At 30.6% G+C, this 21,001-nt stretch overlaps 1 protein-coding gene across 3 annotated transcripts; it reads right to left on the bottom strand.

Annotated features, from left to right (window-relative positions):
* Nucleotides 1–7,980: 7,980 nt before the first annotated feature.
* On the bottom strand, nucleotides 7,981–20,577 carry LOC148234664 (uncharacterized). 3 transcript variants are annotated; one of them, XM_088186594.1, is made up of 5 exons: nucleotides 15,206–20,577; nucleotides 10,093–10,904; nucleotides 9,324–9,488; nucleotides 8,153–8,283; nucleotides 7,981–8,087 (listed from the first exon to the last, which is right to left on the bottom strand). In XM_088186594.1, exons 2-5 carry the CDS (start codon nucleotides 10,665–10,667, stop codon nucleotides 8,077–8,079), a joined length of 882 nt encoding a protein of 293 aa, XP_088042720.1. In that variant the 5' UTR covers nucleotides 10,668–10,904; nucleotides 15,206–20,577; the 3' UTR covers nucleotides 7,981–8,076. The 3 variants fall into 3 exon arrangements, with proteins under 3 accessions (XP_088042720.1, XP_088042721.1, XP_088042719.1); XM_088186595.1 differs by lacking the exon at nucleotides 10,093–10,904; XM_088186593.1 differs by lacking the exon at nucleotides 15,206–20,577 and having other exon boundaries at nucleotides 10,093–15,186.
* Between the last annotated feature and the right edge of the window lie 424 nt (nucleotides 20,578–21,001).

Genomic DNA, 21,001 nt, shown 5'->3' with positions numbered 1-21,001 from the left:
ATAAAGCTTCAGCTATAGATTAAACCTTAGGTACTACGCAATCAGCTAGATACAAATTAAGTTTTTAACATTTTTTTATTTTAACCAATTTTAGCTTAAAATTACATCAAAATTGAATTCATCGTACCAGATGACTTTTGCCTAATCATCAGATGTACAACATTAGTGTCTTCGCACACTCTAATCTTAAAGTTTTATTTATTTCTGAAAGCCACGGTTTGTGTCGGGCTTTACAACCTCTGAGTTCCAAATTGTTAGGTTTTTTCTCACCGTCCGCAAAAAAATAGAAGCCCATCCACTTGCAAAGACTTTAGCAGCCGGCTTTGACGACATTTTCGACGATTTTTAAGGGGCTCGCCAATCAACATTCGATTTTCCTGGACAGTTGTCTTTCGTTTTCTTCTAGCTATTGGCTTTAATATGTAAGAATCACATTCTTTGAGCCGTTTCAAAGCATTTTGGACAGCGTGTCATAAATAATTAATGTGATTATTAATTTCTGATATATTCAATTATTAATATGCAATATACAAATGCAATTAAATTATATTTGCTCTTTTAGCTTCACTTAATTCGCGTTTCTTGGCATTTGTAAATGTGTATTTAATATTCAAAATAAATTATTAAATAAAAAAAATTATAGCAATAAATAAAGGGCAAAATCACACAACTGAACATAACGGTCACTTAAGCGAGACTGGACAATTTGACCTGCAATCTTTTTTTATAACTCAAGTGATCATTTAAAAACTACAAATTTCTTTGTAAAGTCTTCAAAATTACGGTTAAAACTATCTAATTTGGCAGATTATGCAGTTGTAAAGAGTTACACTTTACTTTAAGGGGTGCCCCATTATTATGGCTAAGGCTATATATCAGGCTATATATCTAATTTGGTTGTGGTCCTTATTTGGATAGTTGGTTAGGTTTGCTGCCACCTCCTTGTGGTGCATTCTGGGTCATTGTATTATATAATTTAAATTATATTAAACAAAAATACGAAAAATGTTTAATTTCGTCAATTTTTCTAAACTTTTAGTACCGTTGCGCATAGGTTTTCATGAAACGACCATTTTTCTGAGAGCTGACAAGTGACGCTGCGGGCTAGTTCTTGGCCATAGCGAGAGAGGAGTGCTGCCAGTCCTCAAAAACACCATCCTCTCACGTAGAGCGGTGGCTTGCCAACACTGAGAACTGTCAAAACACTGCCAAAGTACGATGTAGAACTGGAAAATGTCAACCGATTTTTATTTTTTTACGTCGTTTTGTATTGTTATAAAAGGCAACCATTTTGCACTCCAGCAGTTCGAAAGAAAAATCTTTTAATCTAATAATATTAATACTACATACTGCTAGCAACTATATTAAATTAGTGTTTCGAGTGGATCCGAAATCTATCCCGTATTGACGACTCATATTTTAGTCTGAATGAAGAGAGCGAGCAAACCGAAATTTGTTGTTTATATAGAGGCAAAATTTTATTATTCATATAATTTTTTTCAAAGATTGATTTATTTCGCGATGATACTTCTTGATAATAGAAGGGAATTTTGAATAAAAGTATCTAATCCAAATTATGTACGCGCTTAAACACGCTGTTCGAAGTGGAGATGGTTTATTCGATTATCTTACTTTAGACGCTGATTTATGAGTGGAATTATATTTATTATTTTATGATGTCTTTATTATAAATATTTATGTGTAACCATTGTGGTTTGATTCTGCAATACTGTAATAGGGCACTTGTAATCCAGAAAAGCCCATTTCACCTGCTTGTCGGTATTTACATACGATAACATTAATAAAGTCACAGAGCGGCTTTATTTTGTGCATTTGGGGACGTATTCACCAAACCTGTCCAAATCTCCGATCGTCACGTACATCATCATAACAAAAATACATTTTTACAAGTCATATAGACTTATGACTACTTGACTTATTACGCTTTTAACACGTTTCTTTAGTGGTTGGGTGAGCCCGATATAATCAATATCATTTTGAATTGATAAAAAATAAGCAATCTCTCCAATGGATTTAGAATTTGAATATTTTTATCATCAGCATGAAAACAATGCTGTGATTATGTCATTTATAAATGGACCAAACAGCAGTGGATTAAGATTTTCTGCTTTTGGCATTCCAGAGAACTGCAAATTTTATAGGAAGGGGCAAAGGGTGGCCAGTCAGTGGTCGTTTTTTTAATATTTTTATTTCGGAAAACGCTCGGTTATCTAGCATTCATAGTAAGACTTTACTTTAACAATTTTACGACTTAAGTGAGAGTCGAATGAAGCATATCTGAACCGAATTTTGACCAACAAGAGCGCAAAAATCAATTATCCCTTTGAAGAGGTACAATCCTATCTGTATTTGTATCCTTTGCCTTTTTGCTGGGAGCGTTGGTGTACAATTCACTGAACTCACGGCACAGCGTCTACTTGGTGAATATCGAAAGATTGGTGACAAAATATAATGCAGATATAAATCTCTGGTTGATAAATTAGTTACAGTAGTATCATATATATCTATGTGAAAATTTTGAACAATTTTCTATCTATATTTCTATAGCAATGATTAAATAATAGATAGGATGTACCTCAAGTCGAGTATTTTTACTTTGCACGTTCTTTCTACATTTAATATTACTATCTTTATAAACTGGGATACTTACTGTGTTTTTATTGGTAAGGAATACTTTGTTTTTATAAATAAATTGTATTAAAAATTTAAGCAAAATTAAATATAAAAAAAATATATACATTTTTTATTAGTCTTGCGGCTTTTTCCTAATGGAATTTTAACTACTTGCATGTGCGAATTCGAGTTATAACAATAATTTATATTATAAACATTTTCATAGATTAAAACCTCAAAATAAATAGTTTCACATATACATATATGTAGTATATATTTACATACTTTTATTTATTATATGCTATTATTTGTATTGTATTCATCTAAAATTATGTATATGATATATTACTAACAATTGAAGCGTATAAAAAAATACTGATGCTAAATAGATGTTAAAATTTTATTTTATTTGCTAAATCAGCAAAACGAAAATTACGAAAAAAAAATTGCGGAATTTTCCGATTAACCCATTTCTTGCTAAGATTCTCATTCGGGGATCGCGAATTTTATTGCTCTGCACCATATGGTACTTCCTGACATATTTCAGGTGGAATCAAAGGGATATTTAGAAAAGTTCATGGCAACAAATAATCTAATTAAGAGTAACAGGAGATGAAAAATTTAAGGTGAGTTCCGACTAGTTATTTTTTGTATTTGTACAGTTAAAAAGTACATTAGAATTGTAGTATATCAGTACTCAAAATTGCTTGTTACATTTATTTTATGGTATTTTTTAAATACACATAAGTTCAATTTACACACTTTTATTTTTGTACTGAGAAACATATTTACTTAATAGTAATTAAGATTGATAGAATATTAAGTTATCTACAACAAATTGGAACCAGCTATGCTTGATTTCGTATACTTATAATTTTACGTTAGCAACAAAAGTCATGTTTGGTCGTGGGGATAACAATCATAAAGACGTATAAATTAGAAACGGTTTACCTCATAAAACATAAATGAATTCATTGTTCTATGAACTTCTGAGTATAAATCCTTCGTAACATGCTGCTAGTACGAAATTAGACGTCCGCAGGGTTCGATTTGACCATGATTTCGCAATCCAGCTACGCTGGCATTGAATATTTATATGTGTCAGCTACGAGGAGCTGGTCTGGTGCGTTTAATTGCCTTAAAAACTTTCACCTTTTTTACATTTTTTATTTATTTTTTATGTTACCTTTATTTTTATACTATTGTATATATTAAGCTTTGACCATTTTAAAAAAATTGATAATCTAAATAGTCGTGAATCATTTTGATTCATCATCTTCTTTCAAAATAAACTATGTTAAAAAAAATCCTTAAGAAAAATGTATTGAGATCAAAAACGTTTCACATTAGAAATTAAAATTATATAAAAACTAAAAAAACATATTATTAGATTAAAATCTGATGTATATGATGTTTCAACAAATACGACAAACTATGAGTCAATACATAAGAAAAATATTTTATTTCCAAATCTATAAATATCATATACAAATCGTTCACATTCCATATTTGAGTCATGAAACTTAATCTTGTTATAATTTATTAAAATATGTATTATATGTCAAAGATTTTTATTTCAACAGATTCCAGCTGAATATTATTTAATTTGGTTCTAAAGCTGCTTCTTAAAGTTTGCGTTAGTAATTTTACATTTTTATTGAGCTTTGCTTCTGGACAATTTTAATGTGTATTATTATCATCTTGAATCATAACGTCTGCTCCTAATCATTATTATCGTTTTCTTTTATTGATTTATCAACACAGTATACGATGAATACTATTATCAGCAAGCTTCTTTGTATATTGTTTCATTAGCTTTGTTTGAACTGTATTTGTCGATACGTTTGTGCTAAGCAAAGTGTACAATGATTTGCTTATCATAAATAAATAGTGTGGGTGGTCTAGTATCGTATTGAAGAATTCACACACAAAATCTCCAGTGGCAGCAGCTATAAAAATAACAAACTGATAAGCGGTTCAACTTAAAATAAAATAAAATTTTCTAAAGCTGTTAATTATAAACCGTATATGTAATTGAATATGAGTTTTGTGTGAGATGGTTAAAAAAATTACAACTGTCTATTTCTAGAAACAATATAATGGAATGGTTATAGTTGTATCATAGTTAATTATTTATTTTATTATTTAACTGGAATTAAAGACATTTCATAAGGTTTTTCGCCACATCTGATATATATTATATATGTATATTTAAAGTAATACTTTGACTTAAAATATGTTTCTAGTTTTTATCTATTCAGTGACAAATTGACTATAGAAAAACAAGGCTATACTTGATAGGAAAATGGGGGGGGGGGCGGAGGGGGCGGGCCGCCCCGGGCGGCACTTGCTTGAGGGCGGCATATTCGCGATGGGATCGTCTAGTGTGGTTCTTAACCTTGAATATACTAAAACATATATAAATCCACGAATAACAAGAGCTTAATAATAACCAATTTATTATTTTAAGAAATGCTGATTTTATGACCCTACAAAAAATGTATGGGGGGGGGGGAAGGCGGCAATTTTAAGGATCGCCCTGGGTGGCACATACCCTAGCTACGCCACTGAGAAAACCTAACGCTATTTCTAGCACTTATTTTTACATATAAATCAGATTATAATCGAGTAAAATCCCATTAAAATTCGGTCCTGAGATGTTAAAATACAAGTAAATATTTTAGTGTTATTATGTAATATTGTTATTATAGCATTGTTCAACTATAATACTTACCTGTTTTCTATTCTTAATTTTATTTCAAAAAATCTGTTCGGCAAAGGCCACAATATTTTTGTATGTGTGTAAAAAAGTTTTTTATTTTAATTTTTGTGTTATTTTGATATAAATTATAGACTTTTTGCTTTCTTAACTTCTTTCTATAGGGTTTTATTTAAAGTAGTTACGATTTATTTTTAATTACAATTTTTAATCGTTTTTACTTTTTTAAGATTTTTTAAATATTATAACGAATTAACAAGCTTAGTCGAAATATTTATAAAAGCTATTTTTAAAACAAGTTGCATGTCGATATGATTAAAACTACGGCAGTAACCATGTCCTCGAATTTCGTTATATCATTAAAAAATCCGAATAAAAAAAAAACATTTCTTAAATTTTATTTTAAAACCTTATTTACTTTTTTTCTATTTTTTAAAAAAGGAACTACCTATTTTTCAATATTTTGAAAACCCGTTATTTTGAAATAAAATAGCAAATTGGATTGGTTTACAAAATTTCTATTTTTAGAATAAGTTTTATGGCAAAATTATTTATATAAAAAACTGCACCAGTCAATATCCCACCGTAAAAGGGGCAATTGTATTAATTAAGTTGGCTTCTGAGGGTAGCAAAATCAATTTCGAGAGCGTCGTTTAAACATTTACTAGGCGGTTGGAAAAAGATAGTGTCGATTCCGACCACGCGCTTTTTGTCTTGACCGTCATACATAACATAATAAATTTTACATATAATTTTAATTAATATTGGATAACAATACAGCAACATATAATTTTTCCATCGAATGGAGACATTTCTCAGGACAGCGTTTCGTTAATTACTGATGAAAATCATTAAAATAACTTTAAAATATTTTAAAGAAAGAATTAAATCTGTACACAACTTTCAATTTTACAAGGATATGTATATAAAATCTTGATTCTTGTATGTCCCTGGACTTATATTTATATGATTTTAATTTACAAATATGTATTTTACATTTTTTAGTTGTTGAATTGTATTTAGGGTATGTTATCATCACTGCATCATTAATTATTTTGCATGTGTAATTCGGGTTATGTTATAGTTATACATAAATGATAATATAGAAGCAAGTTGAGAAATAAGAAGTTAAATTTTGTATATTGAAAATTGTATATTGTAATTTTTAATCAAAGTAAACATTGATGTATAGATCAGTGATATAAGCCGGTGACAAATACCTGAAAGATCTAGGCTCGAATCCTATATGGACACTCATATGTTTTTCATTTTTTTATCGTGTCTTGAAAATCATAATTAATCCTAGAGTTTCCTTATCTCGCGGATAGTAACGTCTATTCATTGTAAGATATAATTCTAGTTTATAATTAATAAAATTATTGTCCCTCTACTTATTTAGTAGTTGTTGATTGTGTTTATCTGGTTGTAGGGCATTTGGCAAACGCCTGTTATGTTGCAACAGATGATTTCCAATAAAAATACAATAATATATTAGTAATTTAGATAGTTTGGCAAACCCTCTTTTTAAAAAAATTATGGTGTTTGTAGTGAAAATAGTCTGTAACGACTTGTACATTTTTTCCATTAAATAAATTCAGCATAGCTCTATAAATGTCAGTCGATCAACAGTACGTGGTTTAGTGAAGTTTTTGTAAATCACAAACTTTCTACGCCTTAATAGCTGAGTTAAATTAAAAAAACGGCTTACCATTGTTCACAATACATTAGAGCTAATTTATCGCTAGTAAAATTAAACATAAACTATGTGGTATACGTAAGACTTACCAATTAATTGAGCTCATTGTCGTCATTTTTTTTAAATATATTTTTAATTTTTTATTACAAATCTGACCATTATAAATTGACAGGTTTTCCCAATGTATCTTAATGGCCATATTTTTACTTCCACATAGCTACCGCTAAAACATCCTTGTGTTTGACAAACTTGTTGAGTAGCTGGATAGCTGACGTTCTAGCCGCGACGGTTAAGAATTAAGGACGCGATCGTGACTCTCTTGGGCATTCTAAAGCTCGCAGCCAAAAGTATTTTTTCAAGCAGAACGCATTGCATCCTTAGAAACTACTGCAGACGACTGTTTATATTTGTATCTATATAATCAATTGATAGTATACAATTTTTTGTTGATGCTGAAGAAAAAGTATACAGTACTTTACGATCGAGAATGAATTAATTCCACAGAAAAAAAATTCTTTGCTGCATTTTCTAGTAACGGTCAGACTTTGTGTAGGTAATTAATATAAAACATGATTTGCCATTTCTTCCCTAGATTGGCATTTTATTTATAAACATGTTAAAATCTATATTGTCCATTTATTAAATAGCTTACGTTTGAATGAGATATGTGATAAATCTGATGTTAAACTCGCTGATTTTTGTTTTGCTTAAAATTACAAAAATTGTGTTGAACATAAGGATGTTTTCGGCGATTGCTGTAAGGAACTGAAACAGTTTATGTGGGATGTTGCACATATATTTTAGGTGTGCATTACAAATATTTTTATTGGTATAATTTAATTTTTTAATAATATGTAATATGTGCACGTATTTTTATGAGTGTATTTGTATATGTGGATTAGTTTAATAATGAAAAAAAGAAATAGATTAGCAAAATATTTAATTAGAAAAAAAATTACAATTCAATGAAAAAAATATGTACATATTTAATCTTCAGTGATAGATGTGCGAAGAAGTTCAAAACATCTTAGTAATACCCTGTGGAAAAATAAACTTTGTTTTATAAATAATGAAACACAAATGGAATTATTTTGTTAACTCACCATTAGGATAATAATTAAGCGGTTGTCCATATGGTTGAACATACTCGATCGGCGGATGACGAACTATTATATCCGTCGGCATAATGGAATAAATCGGAACACCATTTAGCGGTGGATGAGGTACGATCGGTCTGAGATTAAAAAAAAAATGATTACTAATTACCCCTTAAAAAATACATCATAAAATGTAAAATAAAGTTTGTCACAAAAAAAATGAAATTATCTACAAATGTTAGCAAATTTTAAATGGGGGAATAGGTGATAGGAGATTATTAGGTTAAAGCGTTTGACTGTGTCAACACAATCAAAAGCGCATCTTAATCAGTTATATTAATTTATTTTCTAACCAAAATTATGGTGATTTATGGAAAGGATTCACAACTGTTTTAAAAGCCGAAGTAAACAAAGACGTCATTAGAGGAGGACAGGTGGAAGCATTTGCCCCCCCCCCCCATCTTTGAATTATGACAGAAAAATCCATGTCATTTAATGAAATACTATATAATGAAATATTAAAAATACGACCACAGAATGGGAAAATTTTACCCCCCCCCCCCCTGGAAAAATTTAAATTATACTAAACCAGAAATTCTCCAATTATTCCATAAAGAAAATCTAAAAAAACAGTTCAGAATTTATCCCCAAAATATTTTTTTAAATATGTCATTTCAGTGAAATTATATCGGTAGAATATAATTTTACCAGTAAAAATATATTTTTTCTTGCATATGCTAGTAAAATTATATGATTTCATCTTTCCCATAAGTTATATTTTCACTAATGAAGTCCAAATAAATTTTCACTAGTAGATATATAATTCTATTAGCGAAAATATATTTTAACTAATAGCCGCTGAAATTATATGCTGCTCTAAAATGTCTATGAAACTCAATTTGACAGTTGTGAAACATACATTTGCTGTTGCCAAACCTTTAAAAAATTATTTATATTCTTGGAACTTTCATTATGGCACTTCACGTATATAGATTAAGAAAAAAAAAGACGATGATGGATAGATTTAAAATATCATGCAGTTGAATATGGCGAAATAATGAGAAGTATTTTGTATTAGGTATAATAAACAGATATGTAAAAAAGCCTTAAAAATAAATTTGTTAGTAATAAGTAAAAGCAAGTGTCTTAATACTTGAATAAAAAATTAAAAAAATACATTAGCGGCGGAGCGAATGCCATCGGAGGCTGCATCATGCCTACTGGCTGATAATACGTAGTCCCATTATTTACTGGCTCATAATACGTAGTCCCATTATTTACTGGCTCATAATACGTAGTCCCATTATTGTACGTTGTAGCGCAATGCTCCATAGGTTGAACGCTAGAATACATAATAATAAAATAAAAAATTAGAAATTAGCACTATTAGAGAGTTCTTTACAAAGATGATAATTGTTTTTTGCGCTTAAATATTGGGGAAAAATCGGTTTAGTCTTAATAAAAGGTCTTAATATAAACGATTGATAATCGAGCGTTTTCGATTTTATTGCTTTTTACCTGGACTAGAAATTCACTTTATGGCAACACTGAGCAGCAAAGAAAACACGACTAATTATCAAGTAAATATTATGAGTAGATATTTTTAATGCCTAATTAAAATAGTCCACGTGAAAAATTTTTTTTATGCTAATTTTTATATTTATTTGAGCATTATTATTCAAGAAATTATATTACGATGTAAAAAATATATAAAATTCCATTTTTGTCATGAGGCCCGGAATCATTGTTTTCCCAGGGTTCGCTCTCGGCGGCCCTGCACGTTGCAACAGAATTTTTTCTATAAATAAACCCGATTAAATTTAAGCTGACATTGCTAGGTATATTCAATAGAAATAAAGAAAAAAACATAGTAATTTTAGAATTTGGAGATCGAAGATTTATCGCTATTAATATTAATAATATTAAGATTATAAATAAAACATTACCACGGCATTGGAGGGTAAACCGGCGGATAATCCATTGGTGGCTCCCATGTGCCAATATTCCAATCCTGGTTAGATGCTTCATTATTCCAATCCCGGTTCACTGCGGTAATCTTCCGATCTCTCTTGTAGTTTCTCCACTTACGATATGAATTCAATTTCGGTTCCACTTTCATCCCCCAATCGGTGTTTATATTGCTCTTCTGCTTCCCGTTAGATTCCTCGAGTGATTGATTTGTTTCGTCGTTAGACGACTTCGCTGATAGCTCTTCGGAAACTATCTTAGTTGGTTCGAGTGATTCATTAGACGATCCCGCTGCTTTTTCAGGATCGGCCGTAGTCGATTCGGCACTCTTATCTTCCTTCGACTCGGATGACAGAACTTTAGGCAAAATGTCTGGCGCACTCTTGGAGCGAATCATGAAGACGTTCGAGCGATGCAGGGTATCAAATTTTCCGGTATCTTGAAGATCACCATTTTCAATATGATAGGTGATGGTGGACGTCCACGAGTTCGCATCGTCGGCGTCTTTGGCCCTTCGCAAAAACTTTGGCCACTCGTCTTTACGATTCTCCATAACGACGGACGAAAGCGCAGGCAATGTAAAGGACCGACCACTACTGAGAGAATCATTCGTTCACACCTCCCTCCCGTCACAAAAAGCTCGTCGTTATCTTTTTCGACTTTCATTGGCCAGAGATCTTCCCTGCCACCTTCCACATTTTAGACACGGTGGTGGAAGCATGGGATTGAAGCTGACTGGATTATTGCGCAAACAAATATTGCACACTTATTTACTGTTTTATATTTTTCTCTATTAAAAATGTATAATTATAGAAAATGTAATGCATTTTACCAATGTAAATTAAATATATAATTGTAAAATATTTTTAAAACACGGTGTTTTAAAAATATTTTCGTTTGCAGAAAAATTCATATCATTTAATGAAATACTATTAATCTTAATGAAATGAAAACATTAAAAAAATGACCACTGCCTGGAAAACTTTTGCTCCCCTCCAGGAAAATGTTGAATTGACGTCCCAGATTCTAAACATCTCAAATAAAATCCAATTAAAATCAGTCTAGAATCTATCACAAGAATATTTTTTTAAATATGTCATTTCGGTGAAATCTTATCGGAATACATTTTCACCGATAGATTTTTGCCAGTGATTTATTTGGCAGATGCGAGTAAAATTATATGATTTTAACTTTTCTATATTTAGAATATATATATATTTAAATACTTATCATTATTTATTTACACGTGATGAATTAATGTTAAAGTGAATGTGTATTTTTCAGTAGAGATATATTTTCACTCTTGAAGTCCAAATACATTTTCACCAGTAGATATATATATTTCTACTAGCGAAAATATAATTTAACTGAAATTAAATGCTGCTTTAAAATGTCTATGAAACTTAATTTGATAATTGCGAAACTTTCATCTGCTGTTCAAACCCAAACCTAACCAAATGATTTTTCTTAAATTAATTATAGTATAAGAAGTTTCATTAGATTAAATCCAATTATCTACAAATGCTAGTAAATTTGGAATGGGGGAATCGGTGATAGGAATTTATTAGGTAAACGCTTTTGACTGTGTCAACACAATCAAAAGCTCATCTTAATCAGTTGTTTTTATTTATTTTCTAACCAAAATTATGGTGATTTATGTAAAGGAATCGCAACTGCTCTAAAAGCCGAAGTAAACCAATGCAAAAAAGCCACACGTAAAACAGCGCTTTTGTAAAACTCATTAAAAAGCTTTTTTTTTTAATTTTTTGGGGTCCGGAAAATTTATTGCCTCGATTCACCGCCAGCAATTAGTCCGCCTCGTCAATTGATCACATCAAAAATTTATAGTCAGGCTTTACATATAATTTATATAGTTATATGTGATATTTTTATCATCCGCTTATTGAATAAATACAGTTTTACTGATATTGACCAGTGGAATAAATTAATAAAATAAAAAAATGTACGACGTCCGTTCTAAAATTTTCTGTACTAATATTTTTTGTAACACATTTAAGAGTGTGATATTACAATTTAATAATTTCATAGTACGATCCTAAGAAATCACACAATGGTTTTAGGTTTCGAAAATGTTTCATTATGCGTTCAAACGTATCAATTTTTGCTTTAAAACATCAGGGAGCAACTAGGTTTGGCCACCCCTGATATACTTTTACATTCGTATTACAAAAAGGGGCTCGGTATGAGATCTAAAATGTTAAAAAAAACTTATTCTACGTACTTTTATATACATAATCTACCTAATTATTTGCTCTATCGGAATTATTACAGTAGGAGAGCAATATTATGTTTTTTCTTTTTCTGTAAAAAAATATATAAGACATTAATTTATTTATATCATTTTTTTTATAAATAGAAATAGTTTCTCTTTAATAATACGTTTCAGCGATAATAAAAATAAAATTAAAAAATGCATTGATTCTAGACGTATCATTTTATTTAATGTTTACTGTGGAACGCTTTAGAACTAGGGGACCAATGTTGTCTTGCGGTTGGAACCGGTTGTAACATATATGTATTTATGTATATGTAAGGAGAAATCAAGCTATTACGAGCGAATTGGCCGCGACCTCACATTGAGTCTTCCCAGTCTCCGCCTTCGTTACGGTCTTTGTCCAATCGAATTCAAAGTAATAATAATAATAAAAAATCGGGTTAGACCAGTTCATAAGATTTTTACATCTATACATTTTTATCGTATCCGGAAGAGCAGAATGAATATCATTTTAATACCGAACGTAGGATCACTACAATATTTTTTTTTTAATTTGTGAGAATAAAAAAACTTATTTCAACATTTCAGTAATGTTTTATAAAATTTTCGTAATGTTATATTATCCTGTTTCATGATTGCTACAGAATTATGTGTTATCAAGAAATCACTGATAGCTTATCAGTCTTCGCATTTGTTTTCGCAAATAAATTTTAATAAATTAATCTAATTTATTTGACAGATGTTATTTATATTTCACCGAAGTTCGCGATCTTATGTCAACCGAGGTTGCACTCCCTGAATACGGTCGATACATTCGGTCAAAATTCAGAATAAAAGACGATCGGCTGCATGTGCTTATATGTCACAGAAGAAAGACTCTGTGTTGTATTTGTATGACTTTGTACAAACAACCTGTTACTTTGATTATTTGTGTTACATGGGCGCAGATAGGCACAATTTTTTTTCAGTTTTGAATTTGTTGTGAAATTTCCGGTACGTTTTAAAAATTTGGAGGTTCCGGTATGTTTTAAAAATGTATCACTGGTATCGTGGATGAGATCCATAATGACAAAAAAGAATCCTCCTATTTTTGCTATCTCAATAACTTAGATTTTTTTGATCTAATAAATTAATTCTTAAAATTAAAATTTATTTTCTAAGATTATTAACGTTGATTTATTTATGTAGGTATATGTTATGCAACGAATGCGCTCTTTTATTATATAATCTTATAAACCAAAGTGCGGCACTTTGTCAAAGTACGTCCTGGATTCTGTAGTGCTGACTAAAAATTACTGCTTTTCTATTAAAGTATTTACTGCATGATTATTCTTATTACACACTATTATCGTTTTGCAACTTGAGATTCGGCTGTTAATTTTTCTTATAAAATAAAAGTGGGTTTGAGCAGCCCTTTTAATTTGGCTGCAATAGGCGGCCGCCTGCTCTGCCTGTGCGTAACGAAAGCAAATATATACATATGCCAAGATTACATACACTGTAATGTTGTTTAATATATTCTTCCCGTAAATTATATTATTGGATATGTTTTAACTCGTTTACAAGCCGTTAAAAGAGCATACGAATCTTAGTATAGCGGTTGTTGTAAACACATTTTAGAAAAGAAGGCTTAATTAATATTATACTGAATTTTCAGATAACTCCGCAGTATAAAGAGCACTTTTTGAGATTATTTGATTGTCAACAATTTAATCGGTGAGTAAAAATATCAACAATTATAGTAATTATTTTTATTTATAAATGTTTATGTTATTTTTATTAAATATTAAATATGTAAAGAATTGTAATTTTTAAGTATTATTTTTTTTGATTAATCTGATAGGTAAAGCATGATTAACTAATTTTATAACATATGTTTTTAGATAATCTTAACAGCTTCGCTATACACAGAGAGAGAGAGAGTTTAAGCAGATTATTTGATTGGCAAAAAATCTAAAGGTGAATTTTAAATTTCAAAATATACTCAATATATTTTTTTAAGTCAATTTAAAATCTTTGAAATGCGATAAAAAAATCAAAACACCGCTGTAGTGGTCGATAAATGACAGTTCAAATTAGACATGCAACACGAAAGTACATCAGTAGCTTAAAATGGCCGCTACTTTTACAAAATACACCAAAGTGGATCATATTTAAATTCATCAAATATTTTTCTATGGCTATCTATGCATATTCTAAGCACTAAGATTTCCATAAGTGTACGTGAATGGTTCTTCTTAATCCACACCCTTCTTTTTATTTCTCAAAATTTCACTACTGGTGACTCCACCTTGTGAGTGTTTAGAACAAGGCCTCGAAGCTTTTTGAAATCTTTCTTATTTAATCAGCCGAGGGGAGCAGATTATATTTATGAAGAATGCTCGTCTGTCTACAACTGGCGTTTTTGATGACCATTATTGGTGTAGTTTTACAACCATAAAGTATTTAAAGTACACGAAACGATCGGTTTATTCCTTATCTCATAACATACTAGTTTTTTAGTGATTGATTAAACGGCTTAATACACAAAAAAAATATTAAAAACTACAATATTATGTTCATTCTAAAATAAATTTACAGTTTTAATTCGACTCACTCATGTAAAAAATCGTATTTAATTTTTAATTTGTAATATTCGTATTGCTTTAATGATTTTTTAATGAGAATTTATTTATAATTTCCAAATAAATTACCCTAAATTATTTTTATTCTATGTTTTCAGATAACGTGAAAAAAAATACCACCATTAAAATATAAATAGTCTGTGAGTATTCACTTTGGTTAATAAAAGTTAATAATTGTCCTGTCCCTTATGTTAGTAGTGTATATTTTTCTATAACAATACATTCACTTACAGTTTGTATATGTATGTTAATGTACTCTTTCCGTGTCTGTGTCCGAGGGATCAAGTCACCAAAACGGATTGAGCTCTGGATTCCAAACGCCGGGCAGAATCAGTTTGATTTGAAGAGGGAAGCAGTTCCTCGTGATTTCGAGTTTGAACAAACTCAGTTATTCCAAAAGTTCTGATTAAAGTTCTCGATGATGTTGTCGGTCTGTGCCTTGAACGAAAGTGATCATTTAGATCCTGTATATCCGCATTTATACACATGGTCAAACTGGGGAAATTTTGCAACGGCCATTTATGACAAACTGCTTGTGTATTAAGATTAGTTATATTACCGTCCGTTTTTAATATAAAGCTTGGTATTGCGTTGTAATTTTAGACAAGTTTGAAACGTTTACCAATTACTATCGAGCAGGCTTGGAGCGCTACTTCTTTGAAATTTATGGCCGATACTTATAAAGAAACACAATAACATTTATATTTCTGAAGACTTCACCAAAGTGATGTCTAATGTCACGTACGGTCTGCACCGAGCGCTAATCTAATGTTGGTGCTATTGGTTATTATGACAAAGTCCCACCGACTTTAATACGTATAATAATAGTAAGAGATTTTATTTCTCACGCTCAGTGCATCAATTTCAAAGCTTTTTACAATTGTATGGTATAATTAAATAATTCGAAACGAACGGTTCATTGAATGATGAATATGTTTAACCCTTTGAACGCGTTAACAAAAATAATATTTTATTGTTTTTTTTTTTGAAAATGAAAATTTTACCTTGATACTGTGTTTAAATGTTCTGATTTTTCAATTTTTATTCATTTAAAATGATATTTTATGTTTATTCACAAAAAAAAGTTTTTTCTTGAAAAGAATTTTTTTTACTGATTTTTGCGTAAAGAGATAAAAAAATCAATTAAGCGACTATAGTCGCTTTCCGCGTTCAAAGGGTTAAATAATCTGTTGGGTAATATATATATATATATCGTTTTTTATCGTATTTTTCAGGTTTTCTTCTTTCCAAATTACAAAAATGGCGGATGGTGAAGGAAACAGATTCAATTTGGAGGATAACAAAGCAAAAAGTGAGTTGTTAAATGACAAAAGGATAAATGTTAAATTAATTATTTGATGTATATTTAACGATAAACTTACTTCATAGTGATTAATGACAATACAATACCTCAAATTTTGTTTTTGTTTTAGAAATAAATAAGCGAAACCGCAGTTCACAGAGCTCTTCTTCTGGTGAGAGTGTACCGACATCACAAAACGAACGCAGCCGTAGGAGTCAACCCAAAAGACAAAGGACAGAAAACGTTCCAACTAGTTCGATGTCACATGGCCCAGCTCCATCAACTACATATCCAACTATTTCCGTTGTGGTTGATGAGCTTGGCGTCGAGAAAACCTATTACAGCTTTTCGAACATAAAAACATCGGACATAAACGAGGTCAACGTTCAATCAGTCGAAGATGCTAGTGTACCTTCAATGTTAGAATTTCGCAATCTGATTTATAATTCAAACAATAATCCGACTGATTGTACAGTAACTCGGTCCTACGACAATAACGCGGTACACTCTCAAATAGCTACTACTAATACAACGGTGTCCCATAGTGAAGACATGCCTACCACTAATATAATAGACTTAGATACAACGTATGGGGAAATTTCATCCCCATACGTTGTACCCTCTTCAACTATACAAAATTTAGAAAATATTGACTCAACATATGGTGAGCTATACACCTCACAAACAGCCACAACGTCCGATACTCAGTATCCCTCACAAATAGGAGAATATCAACCGGTTTATGATTCATCTACTTTACAATCATCTGCGTTTAATATTATACAAAATATTGGCAGGTTCGTCTCTATGTACAGTGATAGAAACACAGCACAAACAGCATCTTATACAGGCGATTCCCCACAAATAGGATATCGCCAAGAAGTTTTCGATGCATACATAAACCCTAATGATTATAGAGTAACTCATTCTCAGGTAGCCCCTGCTAATAATCTGGAATCTCATAATCAAGATAACATACATACATACAATGATGCATACACTACAGAAACTGCCACTAACTATATAATGGACTCCCACACTGGCGATTCCTCGCGAAGACGTCACCAACCGATTTATGATTCATACATAAACCAAATTGATTATGGAGCAAATCAATTGTATGACAATAGCATGGTTCAAGTAACCACAGCATCCCATAATTTTAACAGTGATACAAATACTGCACAAACAGCCACTAACAATATATTACTATCCCACAATGGAGGAATCATACATTCATTTGATAGGATAAACCATGCATACGATAATACAAACACTGCACAAACAGCCACTAATTATATGATGCCGTCTTATACTAGCGATTTCTCAGAAACAAGATATCCACAACCGATTTATGATTCATACATAAACCAAACCGATTACATAATAACTCAATCACATGACTATAGTTTGGTTCACTCTCAAATAGACAATGCTAATAATAACTTTAATAGTATAAACCCTGCAAGTGGCGATACATACACTGCACAAAGCGCCACTAACTATGCAATGGCGTCCCATACTGGCAATTCCTCACGAGTAAGACATCACCGACCGATTTATAATACATTCATAAACCAAAATGATAACAGAGTAACTCAATCAAATTACAATAGTGCGGCTCATTTTAAAGTAGCTCCTGCTAACAATTTAATTACTCATAGTGAAAATAATATACATAATTTTAATTGGATAAACCATACATACGGTGATATAAACACTAACTATATCATGCCGTCCGATACTGACGATTCCTCGCAAATAAGATGTAATCAACCGATTCATGATGCATACATAAACCAAACTAATTTTATATATACTGACAACCATCCTCAAGTAGCCACTGCTAATAATTATAATGAAGAAAGTATACATAACTTTAATAGGATAAACCATGCATACGGTAATATTAACACCGCACAAAGAGCCACTAACAATATATTATTATCTCATAATGAACCCAATTTACACAATCACTTTAATAGGATAAACCACATATATACTAATGCAAACACTGCACAAACAGCCACTAATTATATCATACCAACCCATACTGGCGATTTCTCACAAATAAGATATAATCAGCCGATTCATGATTCATACATAAGCCAACCTAATTACAGAGTAACTTTATCCAATGACAATATCGCGGTTCATTCTCAAGTAGCCACTGATAATAATTCATCGTATCACAATAGTGGATATACATATAACTTTAATAGGGTAAATCATACATATGATGATATAGATACTACACAAAGAGCCACTATCAATGCAGTATCTCATTATGAAAACAATATACATAATAATTTCAATAGGATAAACCATATATATAGTGATACAAACACTTACTATATTATAGCGCCACATACTGGCGATTCCTCACATATAATATATAATCAACCATACATAAACCAAACTAATTACATAGTAAATTTATCCAATGATCATAGCACGGTTCATTATCAAGTAGTCACTGCTAATAATTCTGCATCATATAATAGGACAAACAATACATACGGTAATATAAATACTGTACAAAGAACCATTAATGATACATTATTATCTCATAATAGAAACAATATACATAATAATTTTAATAGGATAAACCATACATATGGTTATCCAAACACTGCACAAACAGTCACTAACTATTTCATAGCGCCCTATATTGGCGATTTCTCACAAAGAAGATATTATCAACAGATTCATGATTCATGCGTAAACCCAATTGGTTGTAGAGAATGTTTAATAATAAACACAACACACAGAGAAATAACATTTCCATCAATTAGTATTGTATCCTCCCCGTATATACTGACATCGCAACATCAAAATATTATGCATAACTTAAACAGGATACACCTTACATACCGTAATACAAACACCACACAAACAGCCACTACCTGTACAAGAACATCCCATACTGATAATTCACAAATAGAAAATCCTCGACTGATTCATGATTTATACATAACTCATAGTACAAATTCATTATCCGACTTGTCTCAAAATATTTTTGATTTGGGTGGTCTCAATCCTGATCCAGGTGATTATGCTCAGTCTTCTGAACCTGAGTGCATCTCTCCCTTTTCCCCATCCTTTAGCGATATAGAGAGAGACTTAAACGTTGACGTGAACTTAAGCGAATTAGTAGAATCTCTATTCACGGAATCGCCCGACCCAAGTAACTTCCCTTATAATTTTGATGTTGTCCAATTCGACATCTCAGTTTCCTTTACACCCAGAATTATTAAAACAAACGTTAATGATTACTATAGCAAAGAAAATGCTGTCCCTGATTATATAAAAAATTGGGATTTTATTTCTAAACTAGACGAGTATACTAGTCCAGTCCAACCTGTTGTGTCTAGTTGTAAGGTATATGATGCCATTAACAAGTTAACGGCGTCCTATGAAAGATACCATTACGACAACATGAACATGTCATCGTTCAATGAAAATCCAATTGCGTCTTCGGACTCCTATCAGCCGTTTCAATGTAGTGTGGATTTATCATACCTCGATGGCTTTCCTTATAAACAGAATAAGACAGGATCAGAAACTAACGAGAAACATTCCGCTAAAAATACATATTTAACACAAGAGTATGTTAATGTTGTAGAATCTACATCTTCAACACGAGAAGATTTTGAAGTTATAGAATCTATACCTTCAACACAGGAAGATGTTGTAGTTGTAGAACCTACATCTTCGATACAGGAAGATGTTGAAGTTATAGAATCTACATCTTCAACACAGGAAGATGTTGTAGCTGTAGAACCTACATCTTCGATACAGGAAGATGTTGAAGTTATAGAATCTACATCTTCAACACAGGAAGATGTTGAAGTTTCTGCATTTTTAACACCTGAATAAGAAAATTTCCACTAAATCTCTATCAATTAATATGACATTGAACCTGGAAGCATGAATCAAATGTATTAATTCCTTTCATATTGGACATTTGGAAATGTTGAATTTTTTTAGTAAGCACTTGCTTAACATTTTATTCAATTGACAATCTCCCCTGCTGTTCTCTTGTATTTCGCTTTCCGATTTGAACAAAGTATGACTTTGAGAATGTGATACTATATTTGGAACCATATAGTAAAAAAATACGTAGTCTCAGTAATGATAAGAATAAAAGTTAAATAAATAATAAAATAAGTTTGAGAAATTAGCAAGTACTCCTATATACATATAAACCAAAAAATAATTAAATCACAATTTGTTAAATTGCTTGATGTATATACATATATGTTTTGGCTGAAAAATTGAACAGATTTTCTTTATAATATTTATAACTGAACTTGCTCTATTTATCAAATAAAAGTTGAAGAAATATTAATCTAAGTTTACTCTTAGTATTTAGAGTTATATCTATAATACATTAGTTTTAGATATTTTTTTATGTATAATTGAACAAATTTTAAATTTGTATTTATAATTAATTACTATAATATGTAACTAAATTACATTTGTTTTAACCCTATTGCTATTAAAGAAATATTAAGTTAATTTCAGATGAGATTTATCTTTATATTCATTTGAGTAAACAGTTCTTGCCATAATATGTACTTTATTAAGATATTACATAAATAGTGTATTATTGTTTTTAGTAATATAAAAGCGAATTTAAAACAAATAAATGTTATTGAAAAATATTATGTTTTTTATTGTACATCCCAATTCTAATAAATTATATATAAAAGCAATAATCT

The sequence above is a fragment of the Plectrocnemia conspersa genome, unplaced genomic scaffold (assembly GCF_051122295.1).
Source record: "Plectrocnemia conspersa isolate PC_06_02 unplaced genomic scaffold, ASM5112229v1 ptg000005l, whole genome shotgun sequence".
Lineage (NCBI taxonomy): Eukaryota > Metazoa > Arthropoda > Insecta > Trichoptera > Polycentropodidae > Plectrocnemia > Plectrocnemia conspersa.
This window is presented reverse-complemented; position numbering and strand designations above follow the sequence as displayed.